This window comes from Scophthalmus maximus, chromosome 11 (genome assembly GCF_022379125.1).
Source record: "Scophthalmus maximus strain ysfricsl-2021 chromosome 11, ASM2237912v1, whole genome shotgun sequence".
Classification (NCBI taxonomy): Eukaryota; Metazoa; Chordata; class Actinopteri; order Pleuronectiformes; family Scophthalmidae; genus Scophthalmus; species Scophthalmus maximus.
In genome coordinates this window covers 9840999-9867328 of record NC_061525.1, presented here as the reverse complement: position 1 = coordinate 9867328, position 26330 = coordinate 9840999, and the positions used below count along the sequence as shown (strand labels likewise).

At 43.1% G+C, this 26330-nt stretch overlaps 4 protein-coding genes across 10 annotated transcripts in view; 1 reads left to right on the top strand and 3 right to left on the bottom strand.

The window, feature by feature from the left end:
- Window positions 1-7456, bottom strand: part of stard13b (StAR-related lipid transfer (START) domain containing 13b) — a 66938-nt gene extending 59482 nt beyond the window's left edge. Inside the window, exons 1-2 of the mRNA XM_035623028.2 lie at window positions 7321-7456; window positions 6070-6253 (exon numbers count right to left, since the gene is read on the bottom strand). The gene's annotated coding sequence lies outside the window, so the exon portion shown is untranslated. The remainder of the gene's footprint in view (window positions 1-6069; window positions 6254-7320) is intronic.
- On the top strand, window positions 7420-10327 carry hdac12 (histone deacetylase 12). Its single transcript, XM_035623034.2, has 8 exons — window positions 7420-7641; window positions 7712-7855; window positions 8710-8869; window positions 8966-9162; window positions 9271-9421; window positions 9647-9763; window positions 9845-9987; window positions 10132-10327. The coding sequence occupies exons 1-8, from the start codon at window positions 7552-7554 to the stop codon at window positions 10153-10155; spliced, it is 1026 nt and encodes a 341-aa protein (XP_035478927.2). The 5' UTR covers window positions 7420-7551; the 3' UTR covers window positions 10156-10327.
- A 673-nt stretch (window positions 10328-11000) lies between these two features.
- trmt9b (tRNA methyltransferase 9B) lies at window positions 11001-20576 on the bottom strand. 5 transcript variants are annotated; one of them, XM_035623032.2, is made up of 7 exons: window positions 20360-20576; window positions 20193-20276; window positions 19772-19954; window positions 18589-18885; window positions 15024-15223; window positions 14719-14892; window positions 11001-14355 (listed from the first exon to the last, which is right to left on the bottom strand). In XM_035623032.2, the coding sequence occupies exons 5-7, from the start codon at window positions 15178-15180 to the stop codon at window positions 13394-13396; spliced, it is 1293 nt and encodes a 430-aa protein (XP_035478925.2). In that variant the 5' UTR covers window positions 15181-15223; window positions 18589-18885; window positions 19772-19954; window positions 20193-20276; window positions 20360-20576; the 3' UTR covers window positions 11001-13393. The 5 variants fall into 5 exon arrangements, with proteins under 5 accessions (XP_035478925.2, XP_035478922.2, XP_035478924.2 ...); XM_035623029.2 differs by having other exon boundaries at window positions 18594-18885; XM_035623031.2 differs by having other exon boundaries at window positions 18594-18885; window positions 20388-20576.
- A 1925-nt stretch (window positions 20577-22501) lies between these two features.
- Window positions 22502-26036, bottom strand: n4bp2l2 (NEDD4 binding protein 2-like 2). Of its 3 annotated transcripts, none has more exons than XM_035623502.2 (6): window positions 25895-26034; window positions 24536-25578; window positions 24292-24416; window positions 23479-23567; window positions 23280-23356; window positions 22502-23167 (listed from the first exon to the last, which is right to left on the bottom strand). In XM_035623502.2, the coding sequence occupies exons 1-6, from the start codon at window positions 25904-25906 to the stop codon at window positions 22999-23001; spliced, it is 1515 nt and encodes a 504-aa protein (XP_035479395.2). In that variant the 5' UTR covers window positions 25907-26034; the 3' UTR covers window positions 22502-22998. The 3 variants fall into 3 exon arrangements, with proteins under 3 accessions (XP_035479395.2, XP_035479396.2, XP_035479397.2); XM_035623503.2 differs by having other exon boundaries at window positions 25825-25982; XM_035623504.2 differs by lacking the exon at window positions 23479-23567 and having other exon boundaries at window positions 23025-23167; window positions 25895-26036.
- Window positions 26037-26330: the final 294 nt, after the last annotated feature.

Genomic DNA, 26330 nt, shown 5'->3' with positions numbered 1-26330 from the left:
AGTCAAAGTGAGAGATGAGCATGGAGAGTAAACACAAAAGGGGCATGTCTGAGCATTTGCTCGCTCATTGGTTTAGGTCTTGCTGCTTATGCTGCTCCTACGCTCCCTGATAACACAGGAGTGCTGCAGAGAGAATTTCTGACTTCACAGTCTGGACATTGTCCCTGCCTTCATATCATGCTGGGATTCATTCCTCCGTGTGTTTGTTCGCTTGTTTTTCGAGTCTCGCCTGCAGCAGTGACGTGGTGAAGCCACATTCACAAACCCACCCTTGGACTCCGAGTGACCTCTGGCCAGGGGCGAGAAAATGAGTTCTGACTGACTCATTCAGAAAAAAACACTTTGAAATGTGCCGGTGGTTGTCATTCTCTCGGAGCAAAGAACGTCATAACTTCCTCTGTTTTTTTTCTCCCTTTTGACAAATTATCTGGAGCCTCTGCCTTGAGCAGCGAAAACAAAGCACGTTATTAAGTGGAGATACTTATAAAGGAGGCCTGTACTGACTTCTGTACTTGTATATTAAAAGTCTGCAGGAACTATTTCACAAAAAAAACTTCAGATGCAGGACATTAAAGACAGGTACAAATACTCTGATGTATATGAAGAATATTCAATAATACCTGCACAGCAGCCTCACAAAAGAAATAAAGTCAGTGTTTGACCAGTGAGATAAGGTATGTATGCAGACTTGCAATGTGTCTCAATCCTTGGACAGAGTGAGTGACATTCCTGATGTCCTTGCTGGATATCTGTGTTTACACTTCCCCTTTTACTGGTTGCATGGAAATGTGCTAGTCATAAAAGTAGAACAACTCAATCCAAAATGTCCCTGACCGAAACTTATTTAAATCTTTTCATTTATTAAATGTCAAAACCAGAACAATGGATATGTAATATAAATGACAGAAAAAGATTGGGAAATAGTCGAGGAGAGGACTAGAAATTGAGAGAAAGTGACAGTGGAAAACATTTGGGAAAAGCCAATGTGAATGGGTGCATTTTAATGAAAAGCAGCCTTTTCTCTGCCTGGTGTATCTGATCTGAGGAGGTGAACAGTCCAAGGCCAGCGGGAGTGAGAACAGTTTGGTTCAGACACAGCTGGATGTTCTCACAAGCTAACCTGGCAGGCCCTGTCTACCCCTGGTCCTGATGGAAAGGGGGAAAAAAACAGCCTTGTTTGTGTCACTGAAAGAAAAACACTGACTTTGCTTCTATTGGGGAAATAAGGCAAAATTAGCACCTGGGCCAGGAGGGTGGAAATAAAAGGGGGCACGGTCTGTATATTTAAACTTTGTCACCTCACTTCTTCCAAGACAGCTACTACACTTCGATTCAAATTGATAGACTGTCATCACCAAGAACAGTTGTCAAAAGTTGTGAATGTGTAAAACAATGCGCTGGACAAAGTGACATTTTGATATTATGGGACAAGGGGAAAATTCAGATGACAACAATTAATCTTGATGGGGGATTGAATAAATGTTCTAATCTTAACCACAGTCCATCTTCTTGGTGAGATAACTCAATCAAAACTACAGAAAAGTCAGATCGCCAAAGTCATTCGATTGATTCCTCCTAATTTACATTTTCAACGGTGGTTGAAAACTCGCATCTCCTCAACATCGATGCTACATGAAACATTAATTTAACTACAGTCGTATACGGAGCCGTGTTGAATTCAACAGAAACAAGGCAAGGGTTCCTGCCGCGGATCAGCACAATGACAACTATGTCAAGTCAGGACCCGAGGGACGTGGACAGGCTGCCAAAGACAACTATCAGAGATGGCAGGCGTACCAAGGCCCAGAGGAAGATCCTCAGCATGTGGAGAAGCTTGGTGCCAACCCCTCAAGAAAGAAGCAAATGTGATTGGAAGAGGATATTACTGTTTGTTTTTGTCTGATTTATAGTGCGATAAGAATAGTCATTTCTCAGCCTGTTCACCATTCACTCCAGGAAGAGTGTAGGAGCCTGACAGTGACAGAGTTCATGACCCATTCACTTAAGAATTGCATCACCTGAGGGTACAAAGTACTTTTTCTATTACTTCTATTAATCTCAAACCAGGCAAGACATATTAACTTTTTAATGAAATTTAAATTAAATAAATTCAGATTTCCTTCTAGCAGGTTATGGTTTTAGGCTTGGTCAAATATGACAGTTTTACACATGACATACTGACACAAGCTTGTGCAACATATTTCAGCCCTCAGAGCAGCCTTCGAAAAAACACAGCCATCTGATACACTGCAAAAAATACTCTGTACAATGACTGTATAAGATGTTTAAATAAATATAATTTGTACCTTTCATGGATGTCTTTTTTTTTTTACTCTGTACCCTAATTGTGTTACTTTTTAATGTCCAGCTATTGAACAAAATATGATGGAGGATATATTGAATAAATCATTAAAACAGCAAATTAATTTCCCACTCCAGATTAGTTTAAAAGGCGAAAGGATTTACCAGACACGGAGGGGTCTTTGTTATACTCGCTTAACTTCCAGAATAAGATAAAATCACAGTGATTTCACTCCAATTCAGCCACTGATGCTTGGCGATCACATTTTAACAGCGTATGAAGAGAAAGCCATTCTGCGCTGTCATTTCCCTTTCTGTCTCTTCTCTCCCTCTTCTCCTTATCATCTGTATCAACGGGGCTGTCAAGACAGGGCCAACGTGCTGAAGTGCCTGTGCTCTTCACATGTTATAGTCAGGCTGAAGTAGGGGAAGAGACTGGAGCCAGCTGTGTTGCTGAAACATGTGGCTGTATGGTCACAGGTTTGCCTGCCAGCAATGCAACATGTTATTGCTGCACAGAACAAGAGTGAGTCTGTTGAGATGGAAAAGATAGTATGGAAAATTATTACATTTTTTCCGCTCCTGTAACACTGATAATATTCACACCGTGGTACACTTATATCGAAAGAATGTGTGTCAGAGCATGAAAATTGGTTTTAGTTGGGGGGGGGGGGGCACTGTTATGTACTTATGTAACACGATATCAGTACCCAGCTGTAGAAAACAGGCGAGTACAATACAAAATGTAAACACCATTAGAAAACATTCCGACAATACCACAGTCTGACTGAATATCTCTGCTGCGTTTCGACTCTCCTACAGATTCCCAGCATTCCACAGACCCCGGGCAGATGTTCTCTGTTATCACTTCACTTCTCTCCGCAGTCTCACTTTGTCTCCATCTGAGGAGCTGATCGAATCATCACAGAGTAGCTGTAGAGTAGAGTATGTGCAAAGATAATGCCGTCTATGATCAAACTTTTCAGATTCTGTGGAGCGTTGTTCATGAGTACAATCAATTAGTTACTTTGTCATTGCAAACAATCTGCAAAACAAGCTCCTCTCAATATGTGAAACATGTTTTATTCCAACATGACCCATAGCACTACGGTTAGTACAGTAATTCAACAACAACAGATCAAAGGGCATCCCATGTAATTCTGTATAATCCAATATAAAATGAGAATAAAAAGTTCCCCCAATCGATATTTTCATCAGACTGAGGAATGTTTCATGTGGAAATGGTGCACATATCCTAATGAAACAAATGTGGTATTATCATCTAAATAGTGTTTCCACAGTCACTATCTTCACACCACCCCTCATGGACTATGTCACACATTTTGTTGAATTAATTAGAAGAGCAACTGTTCCTGTAACACCACATTACATTTGTGACAACACATGCGCCCAGCACCAGCTGTTTACCACACAACAGCCACACGACAATGTGCCAAAACTTGGTCAACAGCTGTCAGGGCATTCCTTAATAGAGTAAAAAGAAGCCATAATAAGGGGACAGCATAAACTAAAATGACAGTAAATCATACGACTGCACAATGACCTCACAGCATGATTATAGGAAGACCGGGGCGGATGAGAGGTGAATCAGTTCGGCCTGTCATGTGACCGGGGGAATTGTCTTGGAGGGACGAGTCAGCAGCCCGTCACCATCACGCACACACGGAGTAGCTACATATTAATTCACTCCAACAACAACCCCTGTCCTCACCTGCTGCAACACGCTCTGCTGGCACTCGCAATCAACCACCGAATTCCTTCCGCTCTGAGTTGTAAGGTGGAGGGTGAGGAACGAGGGGTTTGTGGGCTCACTGTTGTGATTGGGATGTTGTGAAAATGACAGATGTGATGAATCCAGTGTCTGATGCAAACATCACACCACCCACTCACCCACCCGTCGTCCGCTACAGGGGTTGGACAGCAAACACGTTTGCTTCCAAGAACTTGAAAATACATGCCAAGATGACAGGGCTATTCAGAGCTGATGGGGATCATTTGGCTAAACACACATTGCGTGCAGCATGACATTGATCCCAACCATGTGTGAAACAAAGAAACACAATATGTATGGTCCTACAAGTTCTTAAAAGCCATGTCTATGTCTATGTGTCTGTGTCTGTGTCTGTGTGTGTGTGTGTGTGTGTGTGTGTGTGTGTGTGTGTGTGTGTGTGTGTGTGTGTGTGTGTGTGTTGGGGGGAAAAACAACTTGGTGACCCCTGAAACCATTTGACTGCAATTTATGACACCACAGCGCTGACAAGGAGAAAAAAATGAATTCAAAGGCCCAACTTAAGTCGGCCTGCTTTTATTTTGCCTGATAAGAGAAGAGCAAATCAGATCAAAGCTGAGCAGCTGTCAGCTTCTTCTTTTGTCTTTGCTGGGAATGAGATGCAGCGCTGCCAGGCCTTGAAAAACAGCTGCCCTGAGGCAGACTGCTACACCCTTGCAGCTGACTGTCAGCTGTTTCTGCCTCACTATTAAAAACTTGATACTAATTGAAACTATGCAAATGTAATTGGAGTTTATGACTCTTACTTCAAATCATTTTGTTCATAATTTTAAGTACAGTCTTTGTAGGTATAGAGTTTTTTTGAATGAATTATGAGCCATAATAATTGCCATGTTCCAGGCTACAACAGATTTGAATGTGCGCTGAAAATATATTGTGCACAACTTTGGTTGTGTACATGATCACAGCAAATATAAAATCTTCATGAACTTCTGTCAGTGTCACAGAAAATGTTTGCACTGGAGCTGAAACAATTATAGATTAATCCCTTAGTCGATGGACAGAAAATTATGTTTTGATCACTGCTCAATTTTATCAGCAAAGTAACTGAATATGTCATCTTCGAATCTGTGATTGTTTGCTGTTAGTTATTTTTATTACATTTTATAGACCAGGCTGCCCCCTATTCGGCACACCCCAACAACCATGTAAATTTGACATAAAATAATACAGATTTGATTTTCACTAAAGGGTTACACAACACAAACATTCTTAATTTTCATGTTTGAGTCTGCAAATAGATTTTCATACCATATGGAAATTAATGTAGACCAAGGGATAACCAGTACAGTACAAAATGTACATAAAAAATAAAAAAAAACAGAAGCCGGGTTTGCAACATGTTCAATGTGATAAAAGGTACATATGAAAACCTGTGTTAAAGTCCTTCGACAAAATCTAGAGAAACATCAAACCTGAAGCAGAACAGAAAATATTTATGTTAATGAATCAACATTAACATTAACCTTCATCCACTGCAAAATGTTTTTCACTCTTTCTGCCAGGATATCTTGAAGTCTTTCATTTGAAAAGACAGTCCCCTCTCCTCCGTCTTCTCTTCCTGCTCAAGTCAGTAATTGATTTTATCTCTTTAATCTCTGCTCTGTAGGAGGAGACTTCTCCTCTGCACCTGGGGCCAGCGCTCTTGTCTTTTTTCTTATCTGCGTAACTGAGTACACTAGCCACACTCTCTCACTCTCATGGAAGAACCCCACAGCCGACAGTACACCAGACAGTGCCTTGAGCTGCCTGCCAGCGATGAAAAACAGACAGATGGAGAACCAAAAGCAGACACAACACCAATTTCCCTGATAAGAACACTGGTGTCAAACTATAGCAATGGAATATTCAGCCCCTAAGGTACCAAAGTGTCAAAATTGTAGGCTTTAAACAAACATGTATGGGCATATAGAAGACTATAAGAGATCTGGGTTTATGTTATGCATCACATCACTTACCTTTCTTCCACAGAGTCCACTGTCTCTTTGAGCTGTCACACGTGGGGTTGAAGAGAGTCGATCTGTCAGGCTCCGAGTCTGACATTATTTCAGCGCGAGACCATAAATGATCCTGTGTCAGTGTGATTAACCGCGTCGGCCACAGCACCCTTCAGCCTAACAGGATGGTAGCTGACAGCGACAGCTGCGGAGGAGGACAGAGGAGGAGTGGATCAAGATGGTCAGGGTGCAGACAAAGAGAAACTCCGGTGAATGTGAAGGAAAAACAACCAGCCTGATCTTATACTTAATGTGTATATATATATATATATATATATATATATATATATATATATATATATATATATATTTGTCATAGGTTGAAAGTTGAAAATTCTAACTGTAGAAGAAGCTTTGATGAAAAAAACAAGTTCAAAATTAAAAGAGCCTCATTTGCACTGGGTCTCCACAGAAAAAAATCCCTATGTAAGTAGAAAAACATGGATTGGACATTGTAGCATAGATGAGATATGAAGAATTGGACTCAAAGTGAAAAACTATTCGGTAATCTTAAGTATCTGTTGAGGAAATGCATATAATATACACTCCACACATACTGTATTACTACTTTTACTGTTATTTTTACCATTGCATCATCTGCATATGCTCAAAAAACTTCATTGTGCCATACTTTAATGAGATCTTTTGTAAAAGACAGAGAAATACTTTGGTATTTTATTTTGTGCATGTAAAGAAAAGGACCAAGAGAATACTAACTAAACACTTCAAGATAGTAGCATCTACATTTTAATTTTTACATGAAAAAAATATTTTTTTAAAATGTAGTCCTTTTACTGGTATTAATGACTCTCTTCTATCATTGTATTATTTTATCATTAGTGTTTTTATTCCCCCACATCTCTTTTAGTATTCCATTATTGTATCTTTATCATTTGATCTTTCTTTCTTTACCAGCTTTTGGTGTTTCCTCATTTTACATTTCTGGGATTTACAATAGCGTTCCCTACTTTCTGGTAAATTCTTTTTGTGCTCCGTACATATTGTTTTTATTGTGTTTTTTTATATTCTATAAAGCCCATTACGTTGCTTTGAATGAAAAGTGCTGTACAAATGAAGTGTGACGGATTGATTGATTGGTAAATCTACATCTTTATAAATTAGACTAGATAATTCGAGCACAGAGTTTGAGAGACAGAGTAGAGTTTGTTACACAGCTGTAACTGATATTGACTGATATATGTGATAGCCTACCGTGCTGTCTAGTTGCAGTTTTCAGTCCACATCACTAGATGGAGGCAGGAAACCTCGACCGCGTGTCTGTGCTGTTCCTCCTCCGCGACAGTAGGTGGCAGCACCGGAAACTGGGTCAACCACCGGAGGACTTCCGTCAACAAACACCACCTTCACAACCGGCGCTGTCGTTTCACAACATACTGCATTTATTGTAGTGACGTCCATTGGGATTCATGTTAGTTAGAAAAAATGATTTGCATGAAGAAAATCTTTTTTAAAAGTAGTCCCCTGAACGTCGGACGTGTGTTTGGCGCCTGCAGATGTTTCCACGCAGAAACAGTAAGAGCCGGTTGCCTGAGTAAAGTAAAATGATGTTGAAACCAGAGTCAGCTCCCTCTTCCCCTCGCAGGTCCGACGTGAGCGCAGCGGCCTCCCGATAGTTCACCACGGCGGGTACGTGTGCGACCTCCCGCCGGGCCACAGGTTCCCAATGGGCAAGTTCCCGCGCGTCCTGCGCTGCTTGATCAACGACCAGGTCATCACGGACAAACAGGTGCAGCTGTGCCGATCGTGATTATCATGATCGTCATTATTATGCTTATTGAGTGATGAGAGGTCAGAAATGGCCTCGGTTAAATGAGCACAATCTTCACAATGTGTCAATGATCATGCAGCTCAGCGTTGGTCGGACAACATATTTGAGGATGTCACCTCGGGTGCAGGTGAACTGATCGATCAATAAGACAAAGCACTTGTAGGTTACATTACCATCTGAATCAATGAAGACTGATATCATAGGCAGTGGTTTTACTGGACCTCTATGGTTACAAATTATATAGAAATTGAAAATAATGTAGAGTATAAAAAGAATTGTGTACGTGAAAATAAATTTCGGCATTGATTATTCTGTAAAATAAACATTTTCATGTCTTCAAACATAAATACCAGTGCAAAAAGTATTCACAGTGTTGGAGGCAGTTGATTACAAGACAATCCACAACTATCACAACTATAAATGTCGAGCACACAGACACACACTCACACACACACAGACACACACACACAGACACACACACACAAACAGACACACACACACACACTCACACACACACACACACACACACACACACACACACACACACAGACACACACACACACACACACTGACTACACAATCTTTGAAACACTTGGAAGAATGAAACACAACGAGCAAATGACACGTTATGGAAGACATTCTGCACAACTTTAAGCTCTTCTTACTATATAAGCACTTTGAGTTGATAGAAAAGCGCTATATACATCCCATGTATTATTATTATTATTATTATTATTATAGTGTTTATGATACATTACACATAAGCAGTTTCTCATGAATCTCTTTGTGTGATTTTTCTTTTCTCACAGTAGGTGTGGGTCCCTGAAATTGCCTCTAAAGATTTACTGAGCTGTGTGCACACTGATGAATACTTGACCAACTTCATACATGGGAGAGTAAATGAGCAGGACCAAAAACGGACAGGTTTCTCCTGGAGTGAGGGCTTAGTGAGTCGCTGTCGATACGAAACAGGTGAGAGAGGGAGACACGAGTTACAGGTGACCTCACGGCCTCATGCCCGGTAGTCATCATCTCACATGAGCTGTTCACCTTGTCTCATGTCAACAGGTGGGACTGTTCTTGCCGCTCAAGTGGCTCTGCAGCGGGGGCTGGCCTGCAGCACAGCAGGAGGAACTCATCATGCTTTTCCAGGCTATGGTTCAGGGTATTGTCTCATCAATGACCTGGCAGTTGCAGCCAAATACCTGATGGGCAACTCGTCCCCAAAGAGGAAGGTTCTGATTGTGGATCTCGACGTGCATCAGGTGGAGTTTACTCGACTCTGCCTCTTTTAATGCTGTGAGATTAGAACAGTATGTCACAAGTACACTTTCTGTCATTTGTGAAACGTTTCCATCTTTTGCATCCGACAGGGTGATGGCACAGCTTTCATATTTAAAGAGGAACCGAGTGTGTTTACATTCTCAGTGCATTGTGGGAAAAACTTCCCCCTCCGTAAACAACAGAGTGACCTAGATGTCAGCGTGGAGGATGGGCTGGAAGACGAGGAGTACCTCTCCATAGGCACGTTAACACAGGCCGTAATAAGTCTTCAATGTTTAGATCCAAATAGTGTTGCAGCCAAGTCACTAATCTGTATATTACCAATTTATTTATTTTCTTTTTTCTGGTCTAAAAATAGATTATAGAAAACAATTTAAAAAATGTATTATATATGTATATTCAACCCTAATGTGAATGAAAATTTTGTATACATCAACGTACATATCTGATGATGTATTCCCACAGTGGAAGCCCACCTTCCCTGGCTCCTGGAGACCTTTCGTCCAGACCTGGTCCTGTATGACGCAGGAGTCGACCCTCATCGAGAGGATGAGCTTGGGAGGCTCCGTCTGACTGACCGAGGTGAGCGATAACTTTGACACGAGCACATCTACCCACAAACCGTCTCTAGACTTTTTGGGAATGATTGCGAGTGTCTCCTAGGGCTGTATAAGAGAGATCTGTATGTGATGAAGACCATGGTGAGCAGAGGTGTTCCTGTCGCTGCCGTTATCGGAGGAGGATACTCGAGAGACATCGACAAACTGGCCCTCAGACACTCCATCGTCCACAGAGCAGCAACTCAGGTAAAGGAAACACAGTTGCTGCTCAAGCAGATGTTGCCAAATCTGCTTCAATACAGAAGCAATTATGCAGACAATAAAACAAAATGTGAGAACTTGTTTTACCGAACATAAGTGATAATCATATTCTTGTTCTCCGTGTCTCAGGTTTGGAGGGAGTTTGGGATGTGAAACCTTTATCCTCAAAGCCACTTAATCTTTTGGAGCCAATGACAGTTTTAATATTTTGTAAAATAAAAAATCCGATGTGAACCACTTCTTTATATATACAGATTATTTATATACTGTACATGTAACAGCATTGCATTTCTATCAAGAATTAATAAAAAGATATTGGCGGCAACTGTCTTCAACAATATTGTGTAATATATATATATATAACCAATAATCAACTCTTTTTGAAATGTTTATTGGAGACTGACCAATATGGATTTTTTGGGGGGTTGATGCCAAGACCAATAGTTTGAGTAACAAAATACAGATACTGATTTATCAGCAGATACATATGATTTTTTTTTTTTTAAATTGGCAAATGGTTTCTAACATAAAATATAAACATAAATACACATCTTCTCTGTATTGTTTATTCTGTAAATAAAAGTTTGAATATGTATAAACGCACATATTTCTATGAAAGGCTTATATTGGACAAAATTATCATCGGCCAATCAATATATCGGTCAAGCTCACTATTTTATGGTAATTGCAAACCAGTCAGCTGTATGTTGTAATCTATAATATAATCGTTCCTCCGGTATGTAAAAATGAGATCTACTCAGGTGGTCTTGGTTATTCAAGTGTCTTACTAAATAATTATGCGGTATGTTTGCTGAAGACTGAGTTTGATTTATGTTCAACTTGCTGTTTACCTCATCGAGATAATGTTTCATTACCTCTGCAGTGGTTACTGTCTCCATAACTATTAAATATTCTGTTATTGAATTATGAATGTCAACCTACGCACATGAAATACATACAAAAAAAAGTTAATGTCGGATGTGCAGCCCAACAACACACATGATTGAAAATATTTAATAAGGAAAAACAACTTCAAACTCAAAAGGCATTTACATGAGGTCATATAAGACATTAGGTTACCAGTGTCACTTCAGAGCAAACACAGTTGGTCCACACATACTGTACTGATGAAGATGTGCATCGTCCTTGGCACAGTGGATACAGAGAACCAGCATGTTTCAAGTTTCACCTGCATTTGTCGTTCACGTCAAGCAGCGGCATATTAGTGATACAGTGCAATGATTATTCACAGTATTGGAGGCAGTTGATTTGCTGACATACTCGTGGCATATTCAGCTTATTACAAGACAATCCACAACTATCACAAATACCAACATCAAGCACACACACACACACACACACACACTGACTACATAATCTTTGAAACACTTGGGAGAATAAAACAACGAGCAAATAACCAAAATATTTTGGAAGATGTTCTGCACAACTTTGAGCTCTTCTGACTGTATAATAGTGTTTATGATACATTACACAAGCAGTTTACAGAAAGTCTCATCAAAATGTACAAAACAGACACTTCCTGCTAGTTTAGCTCTGAATTCAGAGCTGAGGGTCGTGCAGTTGTAAAACAGGCAGACACACGGAGTAAAATCTGAATTTCCCACTGTAATTAATGCATTAAAGGTCCAGAGTGCAGGATTTGGGCCGCTCTATCGGTAGAAATGGAATACGATTATAGTATATAATCATCTAAAACTAGAATTGTTGGGTTTTCTTTATACACTGACGCAAGACCCTTAAGTAGTGGTCCCACTGTGTAGGTTCTCACAACACTTGGAAGGTATTCAGTTCAATATGTTGGTTGCAATATGTGGAAGTCACTAAAAGCTACACACTGAACCTTTAAAACAGAGGAATGGAAGAGTATACTGTAGTCCAGGGGTGGGGAAAACTTTCGGCCCAGGGGTTTTTAATTTATAGATAAAACAAACAAACTCAGGCATACAAAAATAAAAAATCTCTTGACATCGATTCATTTTTCCTGTGATAAAAGAAAAATATTTATCAAAATGTAATAGAACAGTGGCCTAGCTTATCATTCAGTGTGAGCCAAACACACACACACACACACACACACACACACACACACACACACACACACACACACACACACACACACACACACACACACACACACACACACACACACACACACACACACACACACACACACACACACACACACACACACACACACACACACACACACACAGGTAGTTGTTACGTGTCATCCCTGACATGCATCATGGCAGAAAAGAAAGGCAGATGCATAATCTTGTGCTCTCTAAGAGAAATGGACAAACGGTTTTATTGATGTCAAAGGCAAACCAGTGTGCCTAGTTTGCAGGGACGAAAAAGGCCAGTGCACTCAATTCATTTTCCAACTGTGCAAGAACAACAGTTAATATTGAAGCAGTTAATGTACCTGACAGCGTACAAGAACACAAAACCACTGAGCTGCGAAGCAACAATGAGCTCAGAGGAAGGTACAACAACCTCCCTCTACTCGAGATTTAAAACCTGCGTATGTACGTCCTGAGGATCCTCCCATTCTGACGACACGCGCTGACGTTTGCATTCTCTGTGTGGGACCATATCCAAAACGGACTCTGAAGTTCCACTCAGGACTGACTCACCCGAAACCAGGTGCTAGTACCATCAGCATGCATCGCTGCCGTGTGACATCAGACACCAGGCCAAAGAGAAACAGTTCCTCCCGCCCCATTTGAGAGGTTAGAGTGATATGCTGTACGTATTCACAAATATAGTACGCCTATGGTCCTTGGACAGTGTTACAAAAACTGAAATTGGCCGTTGATAGCAAAAGGTTCCCCACCCCTGCTGGACTAGTTCTCCTTTGACTAATATTAAGTTAAAGGAGAAAAACAGTGCATTTCATAACATCTCCGCTGCAGAAACCCTCTATTAAAAAAGTTAAAATCCTATGGTTTGATGAAGAAAATCAAACTATTGATACAAAAAGGGAGCAGACACTGTACATATGGATACTGCTTGTTGGTTTCACGTATCGAGATAGAATAAATACTTTAAAAACATGGTGTCGTATACAGTGATAGCCATCGTTAAACATCCTCTGTGCAAATACGTTACAGTGATGCCGTCTAAAATAAAGCTAGATATGGATACATCTCCCACGCAGCTGTTCCAGGACTACTTAACAAAAACTAAAAATAGAATCATAAAAAAGCATTTTCCCATAACCGTACTGTGTAGTGTACCTTCAACAATGGCCACATCTGTAGCTTAACACATTTTTCAGATGCAAGAATGTGATCATCATCAAATGTGTGATTCACTGTTAAAACTTGAGGCAGAGTTGATGCAAAGTAAAAAATGAAACTGGTTAAAATCATATTTTCCACAACTGAACTCTCTCTGCCACCACGCACCAGTTGGCGTGATCAAAATAGGTGTGTTTGACATGAAGCTCCTCCACATGATTCTCTATCAGCTCTGCCAATTCTCCCTCCCTGAAGACGTGATAGTACCTCAGGCAGGAGCCATCCACCTGCCCCCCGCCCCCCCGAGGACTCGCTGTGCTTTCTGGCTGCTCCTCTCCCGGTGGCCCTCCGTCACTTTCGTCTCCAGACTGCTTCAGCTGCTCCCTCTGGAAAGGCACCAGGTCTGGCAGGGCCACAGAGCCACACTCCTGGGCTAGAGATAATGACACACTCTGCTTTTCTGTGCCGTTGTTGCCAGGGGTGTTATTGTTGCCTCCAGGATCACTGTGTCCCTTGTGCAGGTCTGTGAGCGAGTCAAAGACGTCCTCCTCGGATCCGATCACAGACGGCGGAGAAAAGAAGCTGGACACCTGCTTGATGAGGCCTCGTCCTCTCCCACACCGACTTGCCTTGTTCCCCTCAGTTTCACCTGTGGGTGAAGATAAAGTGCTCAGCTCTCTGGAGGATGACCGGGAGATGGCTAAACAGCCAAAGTCAAACACAGAATCCAGAGACCTGGAGAAGAACCACAGTCTCTGAGTCCTCTGCTGCGGCGTGGTGCAGGTCAGGTCTTCTTCGTCTGCGACGGAGGATGTGCTTCTAACCTTCCTGTGCTTTTCAGTGCTGTCTATGGCTTCGCTCACGCTCTGTGCTGTGGCCCTCCTTCTGGATTTGCCGTGCTCCCTGTTGAAGCCGGAGGCTGAATAGGGGTTGGGGTTCCACGGAACGAAAATGTCCTGTTTCTCAAATTTACGGCGTTTCTGCTCCATGGCCCACACGTAGATCATAATGCGTCCACCCACTCGCAGGGTGCGAGCCATCTCCCTTATTGCTCGGATACGGCGCTCTTTGGTGGACAAATGATGGATGACTGTGACAAGAACATTCATTTGTTAGAATTAAGTAGGATGGTGGGTATGAATTTATTTAATTAGGACGCTGTGTCACATGCAGCATTTGCAGTCAAAAAACACATATTGTATCACTGTGGCACACAAGATAAATTAAAAGAGTGGGTGTCTGCTCTGCTGACATCTTTGGTCCTAATTACACTCTTTTGTTGGGACCACACTCAGTTGGCTCGACAACACAAGCTCAAGGTAAACTGATGTTTATCATGATGAGTCCATTTAATTTGAGGCAACTGCGTCAGTTGAGTTCCATGCATATATAAACCGCGTGAGAGGAATCAACAACCTCCAAACCTCCCCGCAACTGTCCGCGTGTCACTTACCTGCAATGGAGAGCACAGCGTCGAAGCAGCCGTCTCTGAAAGGCAAATGCAGCCCGTCGCACATCTGCACCTCGTGCCCTTGGTTCCAGGCAAAGTCCACCAGGGGGCGACAAACGTCGCACCCCAGCTTGAACACCTCCTTGTTGATGTGGAGATACTTGCCATTGCCACAACCTGCCAAGGACAAGACAGTCGGCTACAACACTGGTGACTGATTAGCAATGATTAATGGTCTGATTTAGATATTAAATATTTTTGATGTGTGAATCATCAAGACTCTCAAGATTACATTACATAACACCCACCAACGTCAGCGACGATGCTCCCCGGCTGCAGGTCCAGCAGAAACTGACGTACTTTTGGCCATGCCGTGTAGCGGCTGTCATTGAAATACGGAGCAATCTTGTCGTAGACACTGTGCACATGCTCCCTCTCCAGTTGGCTGGCAGCCTCCTCCATCATGTTTGTCCTGGCTGCCTCATGCAGCGGCCTCACACCGTCACGCCTGCGGGGACAAGCACATCTCCCTGCTTATTTTCCAAATTATAAATCTCTCAAATACAATGAGAGCAAAAAAGCAGCAATGTGGACCTGAGGGGAACAGCACAGAGGTGATCCTCTCTACACGCTGGTTGAGGTCCAGCAAGGTCAGCGGAAAAACGTTAATGAGTAGACACACTGAGACATGTGTAAGGCTGCAGCGGTAATTCAATACACCAAAGCCTCTGCTTTATAGTTGAAGGAGCTGCTCCGGTCGTGACCTGTGACCCCTCTCACATTCACCCTGCAGTCCTCGGGGAGGACGGACTCATGTCAAGCCCTAGGAATACAAGGCATCAGGTTTAATTTTTGCAAACTAAGGCAGAACGGAGATTAAGCCATGTCAAATTGTTTTTACAGAAATGCAGAAAGCAAAAAGGTCAACACACGAATCACGTGGGCAACAAGATGCAAAACTAACAACATCAACCACGTCTGAATCACAGCTCCTTTTACAGAGTAGACGCCAGGCTGCAGGAAAACTCTGTATACACATATACAGTATACAGTATATTATATGTGTAAATATAACATTTAATGAGTATTTGACTGGCAAACTTTCAAAGATGCACCGTAGAATATCAGACTGAATTGCAAATTTGGGGATTATGTAATTGTGATGTTTGTGTAATGTCTGCTTTTCACAGCTCCCGCTGCAGTCGTCTCTGTTCATTAGGATGCAGCCCCCAGCTCCTTCTGTGCTGCTGAGGCACAAAGAGTTTCACTACATTATCGTCCAAAGGACAGTGTTGTTATTTTAAAACCTCAATGTGCAGAGTTCTCATTTTCACTTGTGTGGTTATCTTACATAGCGTTTTATCACGTTGTTTAATCCATTCAGTGCCAAGCAAATCCATGCCTCGCACAATCTCCCCCCACATGCTCACCACGAGATTTTGAGCAGCAGATGTGTGCAATCTGCAAATTGTCCCAGAGACGGATGCCACAATCAAACTGTGGTCGTTTGAATTTTGTCATTGATTTTCAGAACTGACTTTTTTTCCAAAAGCTCATAATGCGTGAACTCATCACATGCTTTCTTGCAGCCTGGCATCGGTTGGTTGAGGTTAGTCACATCAGGTCAGAATAGACATTAAGCAAAAATACACTGTTTGTTATGAAAACTATTAATCCATCACATTGATTTTTGGCTCTTCAACTTAAGTAAGAGAAGACTGAACTATAACAAGGATTCTGTTCCTGCTCATGAATTTGGGAATACATGGTCTGCTGGAAATATTTTATTTTTATAATTTTCTGCAGACTCCATTTCTCTAACTCCTGAGGAAGTTTGTACTCATGAGGAAAGAAGGCAGAGGCACTTTTCTTCCTCAGCATTCAACATCTGATCTGGACAAACTCTTGTATCAAGCAACATCTCATCATTGAATCTTTTACATTTCTTTGAAATCACCGACAGGGACACGGTCGGGACCGCAACACACCTCAAATGTCCAACTCGCACCGAGTGATGTGACAAAGATTTTTCTACTCTATGCGAAGTAGCGATGATTTGTTCTTTTGAACCACATGTGATGGATGAAAGTTGTCAGTTGTCGTGCAGCTGTCATGTGTTGCAAAATCAACAATCGCTGAAGTCATTTCATTTGTAAATGTACTGGGTTTAAGACTTGACTGTCCACTTATCTCACTGCTGCCTATCTTATCTTATCTCCTGTCCTACTCCTACCTGTTCCGTCGACTTTTGTTTTAATTCTCTGTGTTGCTACCTGTTAAGAAATCCACAGCAGCGTATCGAAACCAGAGCAACACAACCTAATGAGCCTTGTAAAACCACATTGCACTTTGCTGACATTAACCAGGAGGAAGGCTATCAGACACTTCCCCTCCACCGCTTTTAAAAGACATTAAACGGATATGTCCTTGAACGTCATATTCACTGTGTGCACCAGTGTAAACATCCAACGTTGCTGGGAGCGTTTACCACAGAACAGTGGCAACCTGGCTCGTGCTGCATGAAAGGAAGATACGTCTCTCTGACAGTGATTGTTCCGACCGTACCCTCACTGTGCATCACCACACTTGTCCGTAGACTCCTCCATGGGTAAATCCAGTGTGTGTGCAGCACCACATCCTCAGATCTATTTCTGGACCAGCATCCTCTGCATCATCCCGCAGCCAAGCGGAGGGAATGAACGTACCTTATGTAATGCTGTAGTCTGCCTTCGCTCTGTGTTGTCTCCGCTCAATACCGCCTGAGTTAGCCCCTCTGCTCACTAAACTGTGGTAGTCCTCGGCTGACATTATGTAACCGGCAGCTGGGGAGGCTCACACTAGCACTGCCTCTGACTGACAATGGGCACAGAGGCAGCGTCCAAGGTGTAGGGGACGTTCACTGGATGGAGATTAAATCACTCCATTGTTTTCAGTCTTTTGTGGTTGCATATGGCTTTTCCTGACAAACACCTAAATATCAGTAAGTTCCCCAAAAAAAACATATTTGTTCACAGTAGCTCACAGCATTTGCATTTAAGGCCCTCGCCATCATCCTGCCTGGTAACTAACTTTAAACAAATGCCCCCGGACCATGTGAGACCTCAGCAGTGCTGTGATGAGATTAGTGGTGAGACAGGGGCTGCACAGTCATTCTGCCTGCTGCCATTAACCCACTGCTGCACCAGCACAGGCAACCGCAAGAACAGGTTTTACCCATCAAGCGTGCCAGGCCGGCAGTCAGCGACTTAACAGCAACATGTGGTGAGAGCTGGTTTGCTGAACTTAGACTCGCCTCACTGCTGCAAGCATCTATTGTTCCCACAACAAGACAATGTATGGGAGCCTAATGTGTTGGGGGGTTTTTTATGCAGAATATACAGAGCTACTATATCCTGATGTAAGGAATAATCACTGGACAGACACAATTCAAATGAAATAAAGCTGAATCATTGAGATAATGTTTTCTTATATATATATATATATATGTATATATATACATACATATATATACATGAATACACACACACACACACACACACACACACACACACATGTATATATATATATATATACACATACATACATTGTGTGTACTTCAGAGCACAGCCACGTGTATTTAAATGAAAGAATTGGTAATCCGACTTCCACTTCATATAGGCTACTTTCTTCTATGTCCTATTAAAGTTTCTTAAACGGATGCATCCAGATTAAAAAGAAAACATCAAAAGTGGGATTCATCCCATGGACTCAGATGATGGAAATAGAATTTAGACTCCATGCTGCAGTAGCTGCAATGCTCGTGTCAATATTTGCACATCCCCTCCTGCAGCCGTCTGCTCCGGCATAAATAAAACACAACGCAAAGGCACTGACCGTACATGGGAACCGCCGTGCAATCATCCGCCTCCCTCCTCGGGTCGCTGGAGGGGAAACTTCCCTCTGCACCTGCGACTCATCTGGACGATCGACCTGGCGGAGGAGGATGGGAGGCACCGGGCGCATCGTCAGCGGCAACGTGAGGACCAGATAACGTGAGCCGAGTCAAGCACCTGCCGTGGGCGGCCGCCAGCAGCAGCGTACCGGCCGCCGGACCGGATCAGGTCCGCGCAGCGTGTTGGGCACCTACCTCCCGGCAAGGTGGAGTCGAGTCACCGCGACACTTCCGGTGAGCTGTGTCAAAATAAAAGCCGCACCGGTGCGAGTGTGAAATCGCTGCATGTAAATATAGAAGTTGACCCAAACCCTCTGTCATAGGACAAGAGTTCACTCCATTTTAAGACAATTATGCTGCTTGTGTGGGTGTTTAATGAAGCAGTTGTGATCAGTTGGAAACAAATCAAATTAATAAAAGAACTATATATTTCCCCTCAAAAAACAACAACTCCCATTATATTCAAAGATAAAACGATTGTTGTATGATTGAGATATTTCCGTGTCATGATGTGAAGCTCATCGCACTCTTCCAGAGGATAAGATCATTTCCAAGCATGCTTGAAGATGAAGGTCACCGACCGAACGCTTGCCACAGTAAATGAATATTGCACACAGAGCAGCAGTGTGCGCTGAATGCTGATGTCCCTCCGATCGTTACGACCGGAGCTGGAATAGAAAATATGATTCTTAAAAAATTACGGTCCCACGTGGCCCTGAAGGATTCTTCAGGGTCACGTGGGACCGTAATTCACAATCTTCATGCACTCCCCCTCACTGTGACCTTTACTTTAAGATCAGCTTCTCTTCAGAGTGGGCTCCACACATGCTTTACATAATACCAATAAGAATGCACTGCTCCTGGTGTATAAAATCTACCAAGGTTAAATTAGAGGATAATGTGATTATTTCAGTGAGGCACAATTTCAATCATGCCATTGTAACTCACTTGGTACCTGTCCAGCATTTACCACGCATTTGTGTACTCGATGCTGTATGGCTATACAACTGTCTACACAACTACTCATACGTTACCTTTGTGAAAATACAACACAAACACACTACGCTTTTATTGTGAAGAACCAGTGATGTAGCCTCCGTTCTGATTATGGTGGACTTGACTCACCTGACTGGTCGTCGGTGTGTAGAAAAGATGACACGACGTGCGACTGCAGGACACGGCTGTGATTGGCTCTCGCCCTCACGTGACCACCACAGCAAACAACGTGAAGTGCAGTCGACGGGCAAACGCCTCGTGTTCCCGTTGACTTTCACAGGGGACGTTCGTGTGATGACCTTTGTCCACGTCCTAAGAGATACCAGATCTAGGTGTTAGACAAACCATCATTGTGCGAGAGCTCTGAGCTTCATCCACTTTCCCATCAGGCTAATTCAGCATTCAAACCTTGTTTAGAACTAAGTGAGGCAGCAGCAGTCAAACTACTGAGAACAAACTCATCTAATCTGTTACTAACTATAAGATGTAAATTAACCGTATTGCATACTCCTGTAATAATGCATGATTTTAGAAATTCAAAATAATGCACCATGCATGGTCCACTTCCTGTCTTCAGCACCAAGATTAAAGGACATGGGGAGCTGCATTGTCCTCCAGCATTCGCCTGAACATCCTAACCCATCAAAGGGCGTGCAAGAAAAGGATGTTATGATAATGCAACAACTGCACACAAAGCTTTTGAGTTCTGTTCTGTACCATTATTGCACGGTGGCGAGATCATTACAGAAGCCTGTCGTGTGTCCAGTTTTGTTGTCGTCGTCGTCTGCCTCTGCAGTTAGTCGTCAGCTCCGATTCCGTGTGCCCCCTTTTCGTCTCTCCCGTGGTTAATGGCAGTGACTTAATTGTGGCTCATCACTGCCATTCAGGGAGCACCGAGCACTCATCACATCTCCCTCCCTCTCTCGCTTCTGCAGGCTGTGTCGTGACCCCCCCCCCCCCTCCACACACACACACACACACACACACTCACACACTTGGGAAGTAGTTCACACTGACACTAAATTAACAGACAATGTAAAACAAACAATGTAGCAATAAACAGCAGTGACCTCGCTGACCTCCTCTTTTTTTAATCTTGTTCAATCATGAATTCAAATAGTACTCAGGCATATATGTGATTCAAGGATTCTTACCAGCTGCCCGCCTCTTTTTTCTTCTTCCAACAGCTGCCAATGTTCCTTGAGAGGCAGAAATAATAATAATGTCTCTGTCTAAGGAAACTACAACACAGAAAATACAGGACACAAATTGGAGGTATAGCTACTGAACCAAAGCAGAGCCATATCTCCCCTTTCTTAGTTCAAACCACTGCAATTGTAACCACACAACCCATTTAATGGTGTCTTTGATTATAGTTTTTACCTCTCAGATTCAGTGCAGAGATGTTGTTTTTTCATTAGCTCCTGTTGGGTTAGATGTGTATGATTTTTCCTGTTTCTCACATCCTGTTGTTGAAAACTCGCAGGATATTGTGTCACTGTCGCACAAATTACAGTTCACAGTTGCCAAAACTTTCCTTGAGTTTTACTGTGAAAGAAAAAAAAAGGATTTCTAGTTTTCTTATAATAAACCGATCACCTGTTTTAAGGACTCTGTGCCGACTGCAGACTCGTCTGTATGAGGCCAAACTGCTCCCAAATAGAATGATCTTGTTTTCCGGCTCGTTTCCCGGAGCAGTTCACATCGCTGCTGTCATTGTTCGGTGCTGCTGCTCATGTACAGACCTCGGCTTCATCGAGGACCAGGGTGTTGAACAGCGCCAGGATTTCAAAGGTCAAAGCTTTCACTTTAAAGATGAAAAAGGCCACTGCCATCAAGCACCCCGCTGGCCGTATAAGTGTTTTTGATTTCAGAGATTATTTCATTCCACAAGAAATAGTGGAGTTTTTTTTAAAGCATATGCCATCGACAAAGTCTGTCACTGAACAAAAATTGGGGCTAAATTATCCACGATTAAAGAAATATCTGACATTGATTGTTATGTCTGCATCACTAATGCAGTCCAACATCACAGGCCCTCTCATCAGTTTGTCTTATTTGTTCATTGATTTTCACTCTGGATTGATCACATTTCCAACATGTTGCTCCTGCCCAGAAGCACTCGTGTTTTAGACTGAAATAAATATCCTGGCTCACATGTTCAACACAACCACACTGGGAGCTCTTCATTGGAGAAAGGGAGGTGTTTTCACATGATGGAAATTAAAACTCATCTGAAATCTCCTTTGAAATTGCCTCCACGTGGATTATTATGAATCTTTATTTCAGACACATACAGTAGGTCCATATAATCAGGGCAGGATAATGATTCTCTCACACAAGGGCAGCATTACATCAGGGACTCCCAATGACCATTTGTTCTATAAACTGAATACCTTTAAAAAAAGAAGAACATATTAACATGAAGATTCCAGGAAAATACATCTAATATACAAACCGACTGGATCGTCATGTTCTCCTCAAATAGAGACAAATTTGAGTTCAACAGTCTAGACAATAATAGCAGAAGTCTGAATAAAGCAAGTCAATTAAACAGAACCTCTGTATATTTTAACGATCACCTGAGGGAATAAAAAGGCAAAATGTGACTTTCTGTGAGACAAGGTAATCAATGCTATCAGACTCGGATGTCTCCGTACATTCTGTCCTTCTGCTCAGTATCCAAGACATCACTGTGAAAAGCTCGCTACACCACCCCCCCAAGTATTTTGGTACACTGTTAGAAATGTACTATTGCTAAACTAAAAAAGAAACATGGAATAATAAATAAGATGTGACTTTCCCTGAACAACAACAACAACAACAAAATTTCTTCAGCGAAATAATAAAACAAAAATATAACTTCTGAGAAAACTTTAATTGAAAATGACACTTTGTGTTCCTCGCTGCCAAACAACAAAGAGAGAGTCAACAAACATAGTTAAACAAACATAACCATGACGACGAATTAACTCTGAAACTTGTGGTTTACCAGGACATAAATCTCCTCTGCAGTTTTCAGGGAATCACAAGTGGCTGAAATTCTTTTTAACAAGAAACTGGTAATCGATTAAAATTGCATAAGGCATATGGTTTTCAGTGTTCTTGCAAAAATAACATACAAAATACAAATCTGAAATATCATTAAATACAAATAGTTAAAAAAAATGCAGATTTGACTTGTCCTAGAAAAAACATTACACACGACAATTTAATAATGAAAAAATCGTTTTAGAGAAAATAAATTTGTTTCCCCTTTACACAAATTCACATGATACAAAAATATATATACAAAAGTCATGAAGAAAAACTAGGAACGCTGTTGTTCTTCAAGCAAAATTATTTGGCTGGTTAGACTAATAGAGGTCTCGGCTTCTCCCCGTCACCTGTAGCTGCTCCGGTTGATGTCTCTGGTTCACGTGAGGTGGCTCTTGTGAACTCATGACAATGTCTACGGATATGGGGAATGCAAAGCGATCCAGCATCTGTGCAATCTTCTCATGGGGAACACCGTGCTTGTTCCTCCTTGGGGGCAAAACAAGCGAAGTGTGGTGTAATGTTAGGATATTAAGCTTTTCAAAGTAGGCACTGGCATTTAAGTACACGTGAGTGACAAATGACTGTTAGCTAATCATACTTCTCAAGCTCATAAGGATCAAACTTCCAGCCGGTGTCAGGTTCACAAAAGTCCACTCTGTATCCTCTCTCCAAGGCCTGTCAAAAAGTTGGGACATTTTTGTTAAGATCTATGAAAGAGGCAAGAAACACTGTGGCTAAATAACTAAATTCTGTTAATTAGTTAATAACTACTATTAATATGTGACATTACAACCTACCATTGTGACATATGGCTTCATTTCCCAGGCTTGAGTGTTTGTGTTATCGATAATAATTGGAGAACGACGATCATGCATAGCATCTTTGGCTGAAAGAGGATTTAACATTAAAAAAAATTGATTGAAGTTCTGTCAATGAAATTTAAATCTCTTCAAACCACATTTCTGAAACATTTCTCGGTTGAACTAGCTATTCTCACATTACAAACAACTGGCACCATTTCTGGGTCAGACAGTGGTTTACCAGATCACTGTTAATGCTCTTCTTATACAGTAATGTGCAAAGGTTTTAGGCAGTTTCAATGTTTGGATTCTTACCCATCATGCAATACCATCGGGGGAAGCAACTGACTGGGTCAAAGAGAACTATCTTCTGCAACAAGAACAAGTGGTGCTGCAACACATTGCGTTTTACCCTGCAGAATGTCTCAACACCATGGAGTCAAGAACCAAGTGTATCTACAGAACTGGGTGCAAGTGTATCATGGAGAACCGGTTCGGTTTTCACAGGCAAAGAATGGTCACACCAAATACCTTGCTTTTTTCTGTTTACCTCATTTTGCATGAAGCTAAGTGATGAATGAAGCTGTTCATGGAATTGTTTTTTTAAGCTTTAATCGTAATGCCTAAAACCTTGGCACAATACTGTGTCTGAAAATAGCCTTTTTATAAGGACGACAATGAATAGACTGTTTTGTTGTCTGAGAGCAATATCTTTATTGCTGTTGCAATAAAATATATATATTTTTTCATGATGTGAATATAATCATTTACAAACCATTTAAACTGTGAGAACATTTAAAGAGACAGTACCTCTGCCCTGGTTCCAGTGGTGTGCCACTCCAAGAAGGCCTGGGTCATAGCGGTAGTCATTCTCCTGAGCAAAGTAGTCATCTGTGCTCAGTATTAGCCCACTGGGACCAGTGCTCAGCAGCTCCCTGTGAGAGGGATTGGACTCAAATGTACAACTTGGAAAATACATTTAGTCTTGGAATTTTAGACTCCTCACCCCCGAACGACACACCCATTTAAGAGACTGAAATTGTCAAAGGCGTACCTGGCCAGCGTCGATTTCCCAGATCCTGGCAGTCCCCTCATCAAGATCAGCACCAAGGACGAATGGTGCGCATGAGTGTTATCGGGGCGTCGGAAGTGACGCTGCTGCTCCCAGGCTTCGTTTTCTGGAACAAATCTCTGGCGCCTGTCGTAATCGTCATCAAACTGTGGCCATTCTTCTTCTCTGTCTCCAGACCATCCTGTGTTCTCATTATCTGAGTATACATCGTGGCTGCAACCCCATTCGTCCCTGTCAAAGTGACGTGGATACTCTTTGTAATAGCCCTGAGTGGGGGGGCTGCATACATCCGGAGATGGGGTGTTAAGAAATGCTGAGAAACGCGCCTCCTCTTGATACTGGTCGACCGCGCCCGACCTGCTCCAGTTGGGATTCGCGTGTGGCGGCGGGTTTTGTGGATTCGGGAAAGCAGTTGACGGCGGCAAGTGTGGGAACGGGGGTCTGTGTGGTGCTGGGTTTGCTGGTCTATTCAGTGGCCTGGGATAATAACAGTGGTTTTGAGAAGGAGCAGGTCTGCCACGGGCCAGGTCAACGCCCGGCCTCGGCCTTCTGGGGTAGTACGGCTCATTTTGATGCCAGTGCGGCCAAGGCGGACGCCTCTGTCCGCTGCTGTTCCGGAACCCGTCTGGTTCCGCAGATTCGCCCGCGTTGACGTTTCTCTCCTGGCTTGCGCCGCGGCTCTGCTCGCGGACGGGTGTTGGGTGAGGAGCAAGACCTCCCCCGTGTTTCCCTGAGTTAGCGTCGCCTGGTGCGTCGATCCCCTCGAGCTCTCTGTAAAACTCGCTCAGCGTGTCTTCAATGTCCGGCGGCTTCGCTGTGGCCTTCCCTGCCGGAAACGTGGGCCCAATGAACGAGGCGCTGGTGAGCCCGACCTCCTTCAGCACCCGCGCCCTCTCTCGGCTCTCCGGGCCGCTGCGGTCACTGCTCACACGTGCGCAGTCTCCTCCGCCGGCTGTGGCGCGTGACCCCACGCGAGGGCTCGTTGTGCCGGGAGAGGCCGCGCTGGAGGGCTCAGTGCGAGGCATCTGCAGGAACACAGATCGTGAACACCATTAATATACTGGGACACTCGGGGAGTCATCGTGTGTTTACCTACACAGACGCTCGCTGAGGTCAATGAACTGAAGCTAACGGGAACTAACCGTCGCATGTTAAGCTAATGCCACGACACGAGCGACACAGAAGAGCGTGAAAAAATAGACTTTATGTTAAATAGTTTACTACTTCAACGACCCATTCGGAGTTAAAATGTGCTTTTAATTGATGCTTACCGTAAACATCCTTTGTGGGACAACAACAGGTGGAAAACGAGATTAACAAACAGAGACACCCGGCACTCACTTCCAGCACCATAGCTGCCTTGTGTTGTTTACGGAAGCTCGTCTTTCCCTCGTCGTCGCACGGACACGCTGGTGGCCGCGTCAGCGCCACCTGCTGGTCCGGAGCGAGCAGCGGCCGCTGTCAGCGCCACCTGCTGGTCCGGAGCGAGCAGCGGCCGCTGTCAGCGCCACCTGCTGGTCCGGAGCGAGCAGCGGCCGCTGTCAGCGCCACCTGCTGGTCCGGAGCGAGCAGCGGCCGCTGTCAGCGCCACCTGCTGGTCCGGAGCGAGCAGCGGCCGCTGTCAGCGCCACCTGCTGGTCCGGAGCGAGCAGCGGCCGCTGTCAGCGCCACCTGGGACGAAGCAGGGTTTGCTGTTATCCAGGTAACTTCAGCTTTAAGTCTGATGCTATTCTTACCAGGGTAAATGCGTTGGGGCTGACATGCTCCTGAGCAGGTT

Coding starts and splice junctions, on each gene's coding strand:
- n4bp2l2 (XM_035623502.2), bottom strand. Junction 23,357..23,478: donor TGAAGCCATATGTCACAATG/GTAGGTTGTAAT, acceptor ACTTTTTGACAG/GCCTTGGAGAGAGGATACAG. Junction 23,168..23,279: donor GATCCTTATGAGCTTGAGAA/GTATGATTAGCT, acceptor TTTGCCCCCAAG/GAGGAACAAGCACGGTGTTC.
- hdac12 (XM_035623034.2), top strand. CDS start 7,552: ATGATTTGCATGAAGAAAATCTTTTTTAAAAGTAGTCCCCTGAACGTC. Junction 7,856..8,709: donor AGGTCATCACGGACAAACAG/GTGCAGCTGTGC, acceptor TTCTCACAGTAG/GTGTGGGTCCCTGAAATTGC. Junction 9,422..9,646: donor CGAGGAGTACCTCTCCATAG/GCACGTTAACAC, acceptor GTATTCCCACAG/TGGAAGCCCACCTTCCCTGG.
- trmt9b (XM_035623029.2), bottom strand. Junction 14,893..15,023: donor GAGCATCGTCGCTGACGTTG/GTGGGTGTTATG, acceptor TGTCCTTGGCAG/GTTGTGGCAATGGCAAGTAT. Junction 14,356..14,718: donor CGCTGTGCTCTCCATTGCAG/GTAAGTGACACG, acceptor TTCTTGTCACAG/TCATCCATCATTTGTCCACC.